The sequence below is a fragment of the Fundulus heteroclitus genome, chromosome 9, assembly GCF_011125445.2.
Source record: "Fundulus heteroclitus isolate FHET01 chromosome 9, MU-UCD_Fhet_4.1, whole genome shotgun sequence".
Lineage (NCBI taxonomy): Eukaryota > Metazoa > Chordata > Actinopteri > Cyprinodontiformes > Fundulidae > Fundulus > Fundulus heteroclitus.
The window spans coordinates 19,257,434-19,273,772 of NC_046369.1; the positions used below are offsets into that span (position 1 = coordinate 19,257,434).

The 16,339-nt window shown below is 40.6% G+C and overlaps 2 protein-coding genes across 7 annotated transcripts in view; one reads left to right on the plus strand and one right to left on the minus strand.

The window, feature by feature from the left end:
• alkal1 (ALK and LTK ligand 1) overlaps window positions 1–6,164 on the minus strand; it is a 20,552-nt gene extending 14,388 nt beyond the window's left edge. Inside the window, exons 1-3 of one of the 4 annotated variants that reach the window (XM_036141182.1) lie at window positions 6,097–6,164; window positions 1,692–2,085; window positions 1,148–1,429 (exon numbers count right to left, since the gene is read on the minus strand). In XM_036141182.1, coding sequence (XP_035997075.1) covers window positions 1,148–1,418 — 271 coding nt within the window. In that variant the 5' untranslated portion in view covers window positions 1,419–1,429; window positions 1,692–2,085; window positions 6,097–6,164. Of the gene's footprint in view, window positions 1–1,147; window positions 1,430–1,691; window positions 2,523–6,096 lie in introns of those variants that run through there. The other 3 variants (XM_036141183.1, XM_036141181.1, XM_036141184.1) reach the window with 3 other exon arrangements.
• Window positions 5,773–15,440, plus strand: zgc:153738 (uncharacterized protein LOC558115 homolog). 3 transcript variants are annotated; one of them, XM_021324260.2, is made up of 20 exons: window positions 5,774–5,953; window positions 7,856–8,183; window positions 8,890–9,009; window positions 9,257–9,445; window positions 9,539–9,610; window positions 9,689–9,894; window positions 9,985–10,069; window positions 10,148–10,258; window positions 10,424–10,499; window positions 10,740–10,846; window positions 11,785–11,871; window positions 11,950–12,011; window positions 12,094–12,176; window positions 12,632–12,739; window positions 12,844–12,912; window positions 12,988–13,043; window positions 14,248–14,334; window positions 14,441–14,618; window positions 14,713–14,951; window positions 15,137–15,440. In XM_021324260.2, exons 1-20 carry the CDS (start codon window positions 5,943–5,945, stop codon window positions 15,245–15,247), a joined length of 2,385 nt encoding a protein of 794 aa, XP_021179935.2. In that variant the 5' UTR covers window positions 5,774–5,942; the 3' UTR covers window positions 15,248–15,440. The 3 variants fall into 3 exon arrangements, with proteins under 3 accessions (XP_021179936.2, XP_021179935.2, XP_012733367.2); XM_012877913.3 differs by having other exon boundaries at window positions 12,844–13,043; window positions 15,137–15,439; XM_021324261.2 differs by lacking the exons at window positions 14,713–14,951; window positions 15,137–15,440 and having other exon boundaries at window positions 5,773–5,953; window positions 12,844–13,043; window positions 14,414–14,519.
• Window positions 15,441–16,339: the final 899 nt, after the last annotated feature.

Consider the following 16,339-nt stretch of genomic DNA (forward strand, 5'->3'; position numbering starts at 1 on the left):
ATGTTTTTGCTCGTTTTAACAACGTCTCGCCACAGCTGTCGCCCTGATGACACAGCCGTGGCTTGAGAGGGAACACACAGGGAACAACTCGACGACGTTTACCCCGCTTCATCCTCACTGTGTTTAAAGCCTCCATCATTGCGTGACAATCGTTCTTGTAGTGGCGTCACGCGCACCGGTGCTAACATGCAGCCTTTAATATCCTCAAAAGATACATTCCATCCAGTCACTGGTCTGAGAAAGGTACTTTTTCCGATCGGTCAAGATGGGGCCGAGACTTTGAGCTGTGTGATGTCTGTTCAGCATCACCTAGGCATGATCTGATTGAAAGTGATCGCCTTAAAGAAAATTCATTTTGTTCATTTCACACATAAAAGTGAGGCGCGATACTTCAGAAAATTAGTCTTTATTTTTCCGTTGAGATCCGCAAAGTTTCTGTCTTGGAGCTTAATTAAAGTGAACAATTCACTGGACATAATGCTGTGCTTAAGGATGTTCCGTCAAGCTCTTTTTCATGTACAAGAGACCCCAAATGCCGCATTCAATATCTTTCAGAGAACATTATAAGGTTTGGTAATCAACTATTTTTATGGTAGGATTTAAACACAGAAATCAATACCATACCATACCATACACACTGTAGCTATGAGTGAAGACCACTATTTAGAGACATCATTCATGTTTAAAGGCGCTCAATGAATCATCCTGAATGAATCATTCAGAGGTTTGGCCCCACGATGCTCCTCCTACAATAATTGATGTTATGTCCCTCCGTCATTCACTGATGCATCAAGAAGAGACATTTCTAATCAGAGTAAGTGTGATCTAAACTCTTTGTCTTGCACATATGAAGCTTACCTGTATTAAATGCATTATATAATCACTGCAAACTGAACTGCACAGTTCATGTTAAATAGCTATGGACATTGTGCCCTTGGCTGCGATGAATTTTAATCAGAAAAATGTGCGGATCTTTGGAATTCCCTTGAGACATGGGCATCATGTTTCAATTTTCAGTTTAACCAAACGAAGAAGACTCTTACATTAGATGTGCTGCACTGAGCAGACCAATGACAGCTGTCTCCAACAGTAAAATGGGGATTATGCTTTCATCATCAGGTCCTAAAAATAAATCTTATCAGCTTACCTATGAGTCTACTGTTATCCAGCCTAGGGACGTACAAAGACTTTTCCCTGGAGGAGGACTTCACGTCTTGTGCTGAGGTGTGAAGCCCACCACCACAGCGCCTTGACACGGGCTTGTCCCGTTGCTGGCTGTCCTTGATAACCTGCAAAATTAGGTCCAACAGGGTCCGTCTCTCATTCTGCTTGACCTCTTTGCTGTCCATACACTGACCCGAGGTGATGAGCAGAAAGAAGATGGTCAACAGTATGTGCCATTTCCTCTCCACATGCATGGCTTGACTGTCTGAAAACAAAATGAAGTGTGTTTTGTAGTTAGAGAGATACACTAGTTTGGTGTTTTTTCTTAAAACAAATGCGTCTGCACATACTTGAATAAACAGTTTCCTGAATTGTCCACATTTAATAGAACTTAAAAAAAAATATTTCCGGACCAATGCGCACGCAACATGTGTACAGTTGGTAAGCAGAAATGGTCACGGCAGAATACGCACAACTCGCATCTGCTTTCCAAATAAAAAACACATTTAAATAAATCCAACACTCACCGGTTGAGGGGATGCTTATGTCCCGAAGAGTGGACACAGTTGTCTTGAGCAAATTCTTCCAGGCGTTGTCTGCGGTTCCGAAAAGCGTGAGAAAGAACAGCCTGCAGATTGTGCTCAACGCCGTCTTTCTTGAAAAATTGCGTAGCTATTTATACCGAGTGCCACCTTCTTGAAGGTAATACAATCGATTTCGAGTGGGTGGCAAAGCAACGTTGACATCTTCGGTGTGTGTGTGTGTGTTTTTTCCCTTCTTCTTCTCTCTCTTTTGTCCCAGAGGCGAAGTTCACTTTGCCGTGCGCCACACCTTTACGCACGACAAAAGGACAAGTTTCATTCTCAAATCATCCGATCCCATGAAAAGTCCGCGATCCTTTTGAGATAAAGTGATCTAAGGCTTGACAAAAAAAAAGAAAGAAAAAGAAGTGAACGCGCCTTAAGATTGCGAATAAAAAAAGAGCCAGGCGCACAAAAAGACAGGAGCGCAAAGTGCGGGCAGTGAAGTCGTTTTCCAAAAGGGAACAACTTGTTGGATGCTGGATGTAGAGAACTTGGGAATCTGAGGGCCTATAAGCTTGCCGCCGGGCTCTCAGCGTGCCGATGTTTTTGTTCACCGATGTCCAAGTCTTGTGACCTCCTAAGCGCAGCAGAGAATGCGCCTCCAGGAGCACCCATCCGGCAAGTTCCTCCCGAACAGAAATCTTTTACTGTTACACACAGCTTGGAAGAATAATGCCGGAATGAGCAATGATCCATTTTAAACAGGACGTCTTAGAGGGAGGAAAAATGAAATCATCCCTTCTCCTTTTAGTTCAGAACGCAGTAAGAATTTATATGATTATTGAAACACCTGAAGTCGGGGAAAAAAAGTCTTAATTTTGTTAATCCGTGATTGACAGTCATAATTCCAATTACCTTTAGGAAACAACTTAATTTGCACGAATAAATTAATAGTGGTGCCTTTCATTAAATTAGAATATCCTCGAAAAGTGAATTTATTTCAGTATTTAATTGTATAAAGCAAAACTAATACATCATTCGGATTCATTACACAGTGTGTTATATACACACAGAGTGATATATTCCCTGTGTTTATTTCTGCTAATTTTGATCATTATGCAGGTAACAGCAACCAAAAGTTTTGTGCTTTAGGAAATTTGAATATACAGAGCCTAAAGGATTTGAATGCGCAACTATTGGGCTACTAGAAATCTGTGCATGTTGCATACAAGCACATATGCTCAGTGCTCTGCATCTTTAACATAAATTACTTCATTAATGCAGCTCTGTGGAGATGTTAAGGAACCCTAGGTTGTTTTCATAGCTGCTTTCAGCCTGTCTGGATTGATCGGTCTGGTGTCTCCCATCCTTCTCCTGACAATAGATGGTTTATGGCAAACTGGCAGTGGTCTAAAACTCAAATCCTCAAGCGCTGGTGTCCTGCAACCTTTAGATGTGTCCCTTGCCCTACACATGTAAATAAAATGTCTAAAATGTCTCACAAGTAGGGCTGTGCAATAAGGCTGAAACATGTATCACGATATAAGATTTAATTTTATTCAACATCAATAATTGTTGAGCAGTGTTTTGTTTACTTATTTGAAACAGAGACCATGGGGGAAAAAGTGCAAATTTAAACAACCCTAGCCCTATTTAAATGTACCTTGAAAATCTGTCAGCCCAACTACCAACCTTGTTAGGTTGGCCATGAGAAATTCAGAGTCTAAATTCTGTCCTCTGCCTATATGACCCCAGAATGCCGTGTGGTTCTGGGTCGGACTTCAATGGAAGTAGTGTGCATTTTATCAGACATATTTTATACTGATATTGATCAGGTGTCTATTGTGATCTATAGTGGTATTGATTTATTGCCCAGCCCTACTCACAAGCATGCAGTCAAGCTTTACAGTGCCCTGCTACTGAGTTAATATTAGAGAATATTAGTGTGTTGAAGCAGAGACGCGTCTAAAAGTTGCTGGGCAGCGGCCACTGAGGACTGGACCACTGCTCTATGGGCTTAGGAGAGGGAAATGTGCGTCAAGCACAATGGTCATTAAAGCAGCTATAAGTACCTCTGGCAGCATGGGCCAAAAAATGGACCAAATCCTGTGGGAAAACAAAGTCACAGCTTCAGAACTTGTCAACAGAGAGAGCATGAATTGCACAAAAATTTCCTGGTAGGTGGCTGTGATGACTTTGGACTTGATAAACCAAGACAAGATGACAAATCCCCAAATCCTCACTGACTGTGGAAACTTACAACTAGACCTCAAGCAACTTCTGTGCCTCTCCTCTCACCCTCCGCATTCGGGGCCTTGATTTTGAAATGTAATGTAACATTTGTAACATTTTTTATTCGAACATGAACATGATACAAATATAAAAATAAAATAGTGCACAGTAACAAGAAGTGCATAAGAAAGAAGAGAAAATACAGATTTTTGTTTCAGTTAACATATCATGCTCAAAAAGGGGTAGGAAGAAGTGTGAATTTGTCTTTCATTTGACTTTCATCCTAAAAAATGTCTTTGAGTAACTGAGCAATAGTCCTGCCCTTATTTTTTTTTTAGCTTAGGTAAGATGGTAGTTGGCTCCTGTTCAAGAGTGGCTTGGCACAAGGAGCCTATGTCTATGCGCGGTGACTCTTAAAGTATTGCAAATTTAAAGTAAAAGTACCTTGTAAATCTTCCTTAAGTTCTTAATGCAGATTTCCATCACAATGCACCTAAACCTACACTTATTTCTGATGCTTGCTTACCTTTTTCTATTAGCTCCATTTCATGAGCGATAACCGCTTGAAATATGTGTAAAATAAATCTACGTGGGTTTTGCTTTTTGTATTGAGTTACTGAAATAAATTAAGTTTCTGATTATATTCAAATTATTTTAGATGCACCATTTGATATACTTTCTTATAGCAAATAAAGAATACGTAAACAACAACACTTTTTAAAGCATTCCAAATTCCAAGTACAAAAATCACAGTTGAGAAAAAGATATTTATACTATAAGGTAATGAGGAAAAAATAGATGTAACACAAGGACCAGTTTGTTTGATTTTAACTTAGTGCAAAATAATGTAAACAGACATTTTCCTAGAATTAAAAGGAAAGAGTTAAATTTCAGCTAAAAGGGCTACATGAAGTTGTTTAGATCAATGTGAAGTCAGTGGCACAATAGGTAAAATGTCTGGATATAATAATAATAATAATAATAATAATAATAATAATAATAATAATAATAATAATAATAATAATAATAATAATAAGGGCTGCACAGTGTTGCAGTGGGTAGCACTGTTGTTGCCATGCAACAAGAAGGTCCTGGGTTCAAGTCCTACCCTTGCCCTGGGTCTTTCTGCATGGAGTTTGCATGTTCTCCCTGTGCATGCGTGGATTCTCTCTGGGTACTCCGCAGTCCAAAAACATGACTGTTAGGTTCAATTGATCTCTCTAAATTCTCCTTAGGTGTGAGTGTGAGTTCGATAATGGTTGTTTGTCCTGTTTGTCTCTGTGTTGCCCTGCGACAGACTGGCGACCTGTTCAGGGTGCACCCCGCCTCTCGCCCATTGACAGCTGGAGATAGGCACCAGCACACCTCATGACCCCAATAGGGATAAGTGTACATAGGGATAGGTAAAAAATATATCAAGATGAACATACATTATATTGATACTCCGTTTAAACTGTTTTATCTTTTTGAAAGATAGCTCTTTGTTTTGTTTCTGATAAGAAATAAGACAGTCTTGCCCATATATATATATATATATATATATTCTTTAATTTTGCTCATTAATATTTTATTTTTATAATCTATATAATTTTTTTGGTCCGCGGACCATATTATGCAACCGCGGTTGCATAATATGAAAAAAAAAATCTGCATTTATTTATTCATTAATTCATTGTTGCTAATATTTTTTCCGTTGTGCTGTGATGTTCGTGTAATAGTCCACGCATATCTGATTGTTTTTTAAAACCAAATGTGAATTTAACTCGGTAAAAAAACAACAACAACAAACTGGCAGGTATTGTAGCGCCACACCTGTCCACTCCACCCTAACTTCTTCCGGGCTGCAGGGGTTAGCCTAGCGTTTGTTAGCCGTTACCATGGAGACGAGGAGACGCGGTTGGTAAACTTGGAGACCAGCCTTTAAACTATGACCGGAGCGCTGTAAATAGTCACAGTCCTGACCCTTTATGCGATAACTGAGCTACTCTGCCCCCTCCCCACGCCACCGACAGAAACGGAGCCATGTCGCAAAGGTAACCCTCCCAAAACACCCGCTGCCGCGTTTTACCGTTCATTCGTTGCCAGTGTCTGGTTTAGCTCTCCGAGGGAGTTTTTAAGCTAGCTGCTGATGAAAGCGTTTCAGAGAAGTCGGCAAAGACGTAAATAAATTACTCACATGTCAGGTGTCTTGCATTTCGAAACGTTTCGCTAACCTTACCTAGATCTTTGAAAAGGAAAGAAAAATAAAAAGTCACTTTCGAACTAGAAAGTACTCAACGCCCTGCAGGCAGGAAATAGTACCGCCGGGAAGATTACGTAGCTTTACACTTTATCATCGTCACGAATGTGAGACCATACTCATTTAAGGCACCTAACCATATTGTCAATGATATTTATACTTATAGTGGATTTATTTATACAAATACATCCAAATTACATCCTCAAATATCTGGTTAAATGCCTCTAAGTTGCAGAAAATACAAAATAAATTAGCCTCCATCAATAGTGCGCATTGGGTATTTGACCTCTCTTTTTTTGTCAGTAATAGTACAGATTGGTGTACAGGCCTGACTATAAGGCATTGTTCATTCACTGAACAGACTGAAAAATGGCGCTACTACACCCAACTGTTTTAATCGTGTATAGAGGTGGATCGTAGCACGAAATGAGGGTCAAAGAGGTGGCAGGCTGGTGGATTGTGAGAAAGAAGGCCGACTAATTCTGATAAAAACTAAACAGAAACAAGCCAAACACAGAACCCCAAAAATTCCCTGCAACGGGACAGGCAAGGGAACAAGGTAAGATCAGTCAGGGATCTGACTAGAAGCAACTGGAAAGCAGGGGTCTTACACCCTGGGAAATGTTTATTTACTTTTATTTAAATGTGTAATCTGATTTATTATGGTGGTCTCATTTATAAGACCTAGAACTGACACAGTGGTCATGTGAAGATTAGAAATGAGGGACAGTTGCAAAATGGGATCAGAAAACTTAACTGAACCAAGTAGGATTGCTAAACATGAAAAGTCAAAAAATTGTGGGATTTGATCAAGTATTTTCCAGGTTTAGATAAGAATGGGGGGTATAGTCTAAAATATTGCCCCTGCCCCAATGGTCTGAGCGACAAATACCTGAATGAATTTCTAAACAGAAGTTTTTGACCTATGGATTTTTTTTTTATGTAAAAAAACTTAACACAGTGTAAACACAGTCACCATAATACCACTTTTTTTAACTTCATACATTCTGTTTTTTGTAATATCAAAACATAAAGAACTTTGGGTTGTAGGTATATTGATTTTTGAGTTAATTTTTAGAGAAGCCCTGTTGCCTGCATGCACATACGCTTTAAGGGTTAATGGAAAACAGAAGAATCATATGATCAGAACTCGTGTGATAGCTGGAGTTCATCAGGAAAACCGGATGTTTCTTTCTGTCAAATGTGTTTCCTTGCCTACTTACATCATGTGGTTTGTCATTAAATTTGTGTCTTACATCTTTCAATTTTGTCCACTGTAAAAAAAATATTTGTTTTATATTTATACGGTGCTTATAAATTCAAAATGGACAAAAAAAAAAACGACTAAAAAGTTTGAGGAATTTTAGAAAAGTGGGATTTTTCTTTATTTATTCAAAATGTGTGCAAGCCCTACGCAAGACAGCAAGATGATTACTACAGAACTACAAAGGTCATACACAATAACTGAACGCATAAACCACAAATTACAAATATCCATACACTCAAACATCACTGACCATATTTCCATGTAAAGTCTAACCTTCTTTAAACTTACCTTCGTAACTTTTAATCATCGTCCCCAAAATGCCTCGTCATTTCTTTACTAGACTATTTCAGAACTAGTCTGAAACGTTATGTCCTGCCGTAATATTCCTAGCCTGGCCACCCGTTCACTTCCGTCTTCACACTGTTGCAGGTCATACAACCACATCTGGAAGGATGCCATGTCCGAGCTGAGTCGTCTCCTGGCTGAAGAGCTACCCCCTGAGCCCCCTCCACCGCAGCGAGACAGGGTGGTCTTCTTCCAGCAGCTGGCGACACTTTACGTGCGCTACCTTCAAGTCTTCAGGCAGCTGGAGGAGGCCCACAACCTGCTGGTCCACCCTCAGAAGAGGCGACTCGTCCGTGTGATTCTCAACGGCGTAATGGGGAGGCTGCTCGAGCTGAAGAACGAAATGGTGGAAAAAGAGTTTTCCGAGTACCACTATGTGGACGATGTCCTGCATGCGTTGAAGCTCACGCCCGTAAGCTTTAGTTAGCGAAATATACACTTCTTTTACTTTGGCGTACGGAATGTTTATCTGGGATAAACCTAACAGTGCTGAGAAATGTTTTGCTGCCCCCTTACAGAATTATTTTGATTTATCACGTTCATTTTAATGTCAGCCAAAGATAGCCCGAGTCAATACAAAAAGCCCTTTTCAAATGATAATTTCATACATTAGGGAACAAAAACATAATGCAGTGTAGCTCTTTCTTACCTTAGTAAAGATGATTGTTTTACGATAAGAAAGAAACCGGGCAAAAACGGCTCCCATGGGAGAATTTCTTGTCCAACGTCTCACATTTGCCACAAAAACTCCGTTACAGTTTTGGGAAAGTATTCTGTAGACTGATGAGACTAATTTTGACAATGAATGATCCAGTGACACCGGCAAGTTCGCCTCTAAATGACTTAAGTAAATGAAGGGTTTGGGGTAGCTCAGTCAAAGTCTAAACTTAGGAATGACCCTAAATAGGTCGTTCACACAGAAAACCTCTCCCGTGTGGCTGACTTAAAACAGCTGAAAGAAGCGCAGGCCAGGATTCCACCAAAGGCTGATGGGAGTTCATTAACGATCTGAAACATTTAACTATGACAAGATGCAAAATCAGAAGAAAAACTTTTCCCCACCCCCTGTGTATTTATTAAAGAAAACTCATAAATACTTTTCTTCCTTGTCATTTTAGGCTGCACTTGAGATCCCCATTCCACAGTTCTTTCTCAACGAGCGGAGCAAGGAAGTCGAAGAACGGAAAACGATGCTGATCGACATCCTGAAAATGGTGGTGAAAACGAAAGACCCTGATGTGAGTTAGCTTTGAGCTACTTTTAACTACAAGTCCTCGTGTTTTAGCCTTAATAAGATAAAATCCCTTAACTTTGGGATCTATAAAAACATATTTAAAAAGAAAGATGTCAACATAAAGTAGTTTTATATTGAAGGCAGGAATGACAGTTAGCCGTGAACTCTTTCATTCGATGAGTCACAATCAGAGAGTTATTTGTATTGCTTTGTTTACCTTTTTTTTTTTTTTTTTTTTTTGCTCCCTACAGACTTCAGTGGACACGCTTATGACTGAAGAGGAGGCCATAAAGATCATCCAAATGGCAGAGCGGGCGTGGCACGGGCGGCTCAGGGCTAAGCTAAACAAAGAAATCAGATTTGGCAGTTTTGACAAAAGTCACAGGGCCAAGAACACAGGATCAGCTTTCTCTGAGATGGCCGCCATCCGCATTCAGAAGGTCTTTCGTCACAAACACGATAACGTGTTTCATTTTCTCCGCCTGCCGTTCATTTGTTGAGCCTCGTTTACTGTGTCTGAACTTCGTTCGCAGGTCTGGAGGGGGTATATACAAGGAAAGAAAGCAAGGATAGCTCGGGATGAAGAGATGATTTTTCTTGGAATGGTGAGTCCTGATCCCTAAATGCCTCCCTAAAACCCTGGAACAAGTACACGTTGTTGACGTGCTGATTGTGTTTGTCAGGTTGTGGACCCAAAATACCAGGCGCCTTGTTCGGCGGAGGCCGCAGCCCAAGCTATCGAAGCTTCCACACGAATCAAACAGAAGCAGCACGAGGAAGCTTACCTAAAGTCAATAGAGGAGATCTTGAAGCAGCTACGAGAGATGGAGTACCACGACACGAGCAAGACCATGAAGAACCAGATTCGGCAGTGGTTCTTTGAATGCCGGTGAGGTTGTGCCGTCGGGCTCTTGCTGTAGGGTTGTATTTGCTGAGGTAGAGGAGCAGTTTCTTAAACGCTTCGTATCATGTTTTAAAGTAACGCTACAGGAGCGTTTCCAGACTACCCAAGTGAAGAGGATGGAGGCTCGGCCCTCATATTTGCTGAAAAAAGCCCTCAAGAGGTAGAACACATCCTGATATAAACAGAAAAAAAATGTGTTCTGGATATTTCTTTCAACAATGATGTTTGCCATTTTTAGTTAATGGAAGAAATTGCGATGAAAGAAGAAGAGGAAGCCAACAACAGCAAATCCAAAGGGACAGAAGAAAAGAAGGGGAAAGGAAAGGACAAGGGAAAGGAGGCAGAGGAAGTGAGTGAAAGCATCTGAACAAGTTAAAATGTTCATTATCAGAGCAAAATGGACCAGTTTGTACGTCCTCGTTTGTTTGGCTATTTCCTAACATCCTCACTGTTTCACCTGGATAAGATCTGGCTTGTTCGTGGTGATCTGATATAACTCTGTTCTGAGCCACAGGAAGAGGATGCAGGGTTGAAGATGATGCCGTCTGCTTTCCTTTCAGACTTGGAAGCGGCAAACAAACGGTTTGAAGGTAGGGCTAGACGTAAAATACTAAAGCGGTTTGATCGTTTGCAGTCACCTCAGTGAATGAATGCCGCGTCAACTACTCTTCACGCTGAAAATACGATTTAAGAAAGCAGGTTCATATTGACTGGCTGAGTGTATTGTTATAACAACAGTAAAAGAGACAAGGCACCATAATGGTTCTCTTCAGTGTTGTTCTTTTCCTGAAAGATCGCCGGTCGTCACCATAATTTTGTTGCGCTCACAGATGTGTGGAAAAACCGGAACGAGTCGGAAAACTTCACTCAGATGCACGAGGTGGAGTTGGTAAAGGAAGAATTGAGAAAAGTCATAGAGGCTGAAGTGCGAGTGCAGGTATTCCAGTACCCATGTCTCCCCTGATTGCACTTTACCATAAAAACTTTTTTTTTTAGACCTAACAGCTCAAATCGCAGGGTTTGTACGAGTAGGACTCACCAGGCTGATAGAGGAATATGAAGGCCATGCATTACTATGTTCTGGTGTCTGTGACTATTGAGGAAATTAGATAGGTACTTCATCCCCGGATCCCTCAGGACCCATTTACCTGCATGCTGTAGGCGTTTCCCCTGCATCCACACATCTGACCTAAATAAATGGGTAATTATCAGCTCTCTGCAGCCCCTGATGGAAGCTCAGGAGGTCTTGTAATCATTTTGATTCAGGTGTGGTGGAGCAGACACAACGGCAACATGCAGAACAGTGGATCCTGAGGACCATGGTTGAAGAGCACTGCTCTAGTTTTATTTTGAAAAGCGTCTTCTGTTGTTACCTAAAGTGAGGACTAAATTTCACAGGGAGGTTATCTGGCCCTACTTTAAGACCTGAGAGCACCTGAAAGTCTTGGATGTTTTTGAACAAACAGGCAAACAAGCTGTCAACCGACAAAAAATTTTGATTTTTTTTCTAAATGAGGAAAAAGTTACAGGTTCCTTTCCCCCAAATAGTTAGTCTTACCCCCCTTTTGGTTGAAATAACACTTCTTATAGCCACCTACCAGCCTCTCATATAGGTCTGAGAAGTTAACTAACGACCTATTAGCTGTGAAATAGTTGTGGAGTTTCTTGTATGTCCAGCTTTTTTCAAGTCAATTCACCTCATCTCAACCCAGAACTTTCCGTTTCTTAATTCACGGCCAGTTGATGGAGGGTCCAGTTCTGCTTCAGCGTAAATCTTTTCATGGATGGAGGACAAAAAAACCCCAAAACAAAGACAGATAGACATATAGATACATTAACAGACTGCTCACCAGTGTTTTTTCTCCCTTTTATCAGGTTGACGAAGAGATGCGAGAGGAACTCGCAGAGTTGAAGCTGTCTGTGGATAAAGAGAAGGCGGGCAAAGCGAAAGCAAATGCTAAGGTATCGACGTTAACGTGTCTGATCTCGTTCGACATATACGCCGTTGACCTGATTGTTGCCCAAATTAATTTTTCACAGAAGAAAAAAGGCTCCAAGAGTGGAAAGAAGAAGAAAAAGGAGAAAGATCTGACAGCTGATAGGTGAGGTTAATATGATCCTTGTGTGTTTCGACGAAAAGAAAATTTACAAAAACAGAAAAGATCATTTCTTTACATCTGTTAGGACTCTTGAGTCTCTGTGCCAGGAGCTGGTGGAGCAAGGCTTATTAAAGCCGACCAAAGATGTTAGGATGCAAGACTTCTGGGGTAAGACGTTGTTACTGCATGTTTCATCCGTCAGTCTATTTGTGCTGCAGTTGTATTTGCGATGTTAACCTCTGATTGCAAGAGTGTGCGATAAAAATTCACTTTTATCTGTCAATTAATTAGCTGTGATGTGCTGCCCCCTTCTGGCTCATTTGACAGCATACCTGAACAACTGCTTAAACTAATTGTCAGTGGCCTGCAATGTGCGACATGATGCAAAATGTCATAAAGTTTGTTAAAATGAATTTTGATTCAGGCTTGTTTACAGATTTCAGCATTAAATGTTGCCTGTTTTTGTAGGAATATTGGATGTGATAACCTACATTTGATACAGTGATATGTACTTCATTAATAAAATGAATGTGGAAAATGTCTTTTCCACATTCAAGGCTATGCGCTGTTAATCAGTACGAATATCATAATAATAATTTTTAAAATTTCCATTTCCTTTTCAGGGGACTATAATTATCTTGGGACTACGCTGAGACAAAATGACATTGAGCCCATGCCCTCATTGTTGGATGTCCGTCAAGTTTTATCCTTATATGCAGTTTTACCATTAGGTATAACAGCTATATTAAACACTCTGCATTTAAAAGCAGATACAATCGTATATAAACAAGAACAAAATGCCACGCGTGGGATTTGAAATGTCTGTGGTTTGCAGGCTCTCAGGAGGTTCACGAGAAGGCTCCTTTAATAAAGTCCATCCTGCTGGTGGGGCCCGCGGGTGTGGGTAAGAGCATGCTGGTCCACGCGGTTTGCCACGAGACGGGGGCCACTCTGTTTGATCTGTCCCCCTGTAACCTAGCGGGGAAGTACCCGGGCAAGAACGGCCTGACCATGATGCTTCATATGGTGTTCAAGGTAGGTCGTAACAAAGAGAGGAGGCTCCACGGGCAAAGCTTGGCTACTTCAATTAGTGATTTTTACCAACGTGAAATCTGAGATGAGTCACGGTGCATATCATTGGTGAAATGCAATGTGCGACATGATGCAAAAAGTTGTCTGTGATAAAAAATATGAACCCATGGTGGCGAGCAGCATGCCAGGGAGAGTGAAAGGCGCTTTGCAGGAGCGGGCTTCAAAGACTTCGTGTTAAACCCGCCTCTCAGGTGGAGCTAGATCTTTAACGCTTTAACCCAGGGCTGCAGGAAGGTGGAGAAACAAAGGGGCCAGAATCAGTGCTGGCAGCCCATTACTCCATTCTTTGACTAAAATTATTAAGAACCGAGGAGATCCTTTAGATCGTGCAATATTTCCATCTAGATGTAAAGGCACGTGAGATTACAAATGTCTGTAGGAAACATTTTATTTTAGCCATTCAGCATCATTGTCTGGCCTCAGACATACATAGATTTATTGTAGTTGTGTTGTATTTTTGCCTGTGTAAAAGAAACACATCCAGGGTAACTCTAAACAATGTACGTCTGGATTAATAAGGGTAAACCTTATTATTGATTAATTATAAAAGTTTGTATATATCTTTTAAAAAAGAGGAAAAGTCTCAGTGACTTTATCAGCTCACCCTGGCAACTCCTGGAAGCTGCACAGATCTTCTCGCACAGATGATTGAAAACATATTTCTTTTGATTTTAAAAAACTGACGTTTTATAGATTTATGTTGTGCAAAAAACATTAACAAGAGATTAACAACAATAACAAGAACAACAGTGAGCAATCCAGAGAATGTACTGCATGAGAGTGCATGCTGACAACAGTTGCTACTTGTGGTTTATCTTGTACTTTTAACAGATTGCCTTTTAAAAATCCAAAAAGCAATCTCCACTTAGTCTCTACAACATGTCAGCAGCTTTCTGTGTGATAATGGCTTTTAATAGCTTACTAATGTTTTTAATAGGGATGGATGAGTGTTTACATTGTCAGACATCCCAGGTCATACCCACCTGTAACATTACGGAGAGCTTTTAATCATCACTGGGAATATTAAAAATACCTCCAGTGTTTTTATTTTTTTTGGCAAGCAATCTAAACTGTAATAAATGTTACTTTAGCCATAGGTTGGCCTCATTGTACAAAATGCATTTCCTCAAAATTCATTTGCATGCAGGTTGCAAGGCTCCTGCAACCCTCTGTGATATGGATCGGAGATGCAGAGAAAATGTTCTACAAAAAGGTTCCCAAGGAAGAAGAAGAGGTACCCCCATTAAAAAAAAGAAAAAAAGAAAAAACTCTCATAAGATAAAATATGTTCATTTGTTTTAATTTCATAGCAGTTTTGATCCCGTTGTGTGCATTAACAGCTAGACCCTAGGCGGCTGAAAAAAGATTTGCCCAAGTGTCTCAAACTGATCAAAGGAGAAGATCGTGTCCTAATAATCGGAACAACAAGAGATCCGCAAAGTGCTGATATCAAGGGTTTGTCTAAAATGTACGGCAAAATCCTCCTCATCCCAAGACCCGACTACGGCTCCAGATACAGTAAAGAAGCCACACACCATAACTCACCAAGGTTGGGACATTCTATTTTTGACCATATGAAATATTCCAATCCTTTAATTTTGCTTAATTTCAGTTTTGTGGGAGAAACTTATCAAAAAGCAAGGAGGCAATATAACAAAGGCTTTGGACCTCAGCTCTCTGACTAAGGTAACCGATGGCTACACTCCAGGCCATATGGTTCAGGTCGTCAGCAGCGTAGTCTCCCAGGATCGCATCCAGGAGCTGACAAATCGACCCCTCACTGCTGGGGATTTTGTTGTACCACTGGCCAAGTTTGAGCCCGTGTTCCAGAAGGAGGAGGAGGCAATAAAAGTACGTTGGAGCTGCAATATTTACAAAACCTAAAGCAGGTTTAAAATAAGGATTCTGGTGCTTTCTTTGGTACAGTTAAAACTGAAGAAGAGTTTTTGCTTTAAGTCTTTTATATCCTTTGCCAGAAGACTGTTTTATATTTTTTCTATGGTATGTGTTCAAAACATTTTCCTTGTGTTCTTCAGAACTGGTATGCAAAAACGCCTCTCGGGAAAAGACGAATTAAAGCTGCCACCGGGAAAGAAGAAGAAGCACCACCTAAAGGGAAAGATGCAAAGAAGAAAGAGAAAAAATAAAACAGCACAAAAAGCAAGGACAGTTATGTTTGGCGGATTATTTCTTTGCTGTAACAGGGATTCACGGCAATACATCTCTTTTTTGGAAAACCTCCTTATTCTTTTGATTAAATGGTGCCACATTTGTAAGGAGAATGCAATTGTCAGCTGAGCAGCAAAGTCCACGTTTTCTTGCGTGAAAAACTTGTCAAACCCGCTCTGTAATTTTTACAGAAAAACAAGTCAAAGGCATAACAGAGGGGGGCTGACTTCACCTCCAATTTCCACACCCTTCCTTTAAAAATAAATAAATACACCTAGTAGGCGAACTGGCACCTTTTAAAAATAAATAAATACACCTAGTAGGTGAACTGGCACCTTAATTCTGCCTTGATGTGTTTTATGAAAGAAGCTAGAGACTAGCTCCAGAAGTTGAGAGTGGGCAACCTACCTGAAGTCCTGACCTCAACCCTACTGAACACTTGTGAAACAGAAGCAAGGCAAGTTTATTTATGCAGCACTTTTCAGTAACAAGATGATCCGAAGTGCTGCAGAGATCAGTGCTAGAATGAGCAAAACGGCCTCGTTGGCTGTCTCACACCAAATGGGGTTGAAGAACGGGGGTGCCACCCCCCAGCAGTGTGTTACCAAGCTGGTGACCAGCATGAGCAGGAGGTGCCATGCTGCTGTGGTTGAAAAATGCTCTCCCACTGCACTCGCGATGCCCATTTTGGTTAAATTAAATTACAAATGTGCCTTGTTTCATCAGACTTCAATCATCTGATCCAATGAAGGACATCAAACAAGAGGCTGTGAGGAACTGGCAAATTTTTCATGGGCGTAACTAACTCACTCAACTCTGCTGCTCAATTATCAAGTGCATTTTACTGACAAATGGGACACGATTTAGAGGAAATAAACAGGATTTCCAACGGCATAAGCAAAAAAAAAACGCATAAGCCAAAAAAAAAACAACAACACAAAGATTAATTAACGAGCATATCGGTAATATCCCTATTTCTTGTGTCGAGTTTAAATGTTTTAAAAAGTTTTCCTTTAACACTTCCTGACTAATATTCCAGTGAGGTTCTAATTGCCGTCTTTAAAATAAAG

Bases quoted from the DNA above. Each gene is read 5' to 3' on its own strand.
- zgc:153738 (XM_012877913.3), top strand. The intron at 12,012-12,093 runs GTGAGGTTAATA...TACATCTGTTAG, and splicing joins AAAGATCTGACAGCTGATAG to GACTCTTGAGTCTCTGTGCC. The intron at 14,952-15,136 runs GTACGTTGGAGC...TGTGTTCTTCAG, and splicing joins AGGAGGAGGAGGCAATAAAA to AACTGGTATGCAAAAACGCC.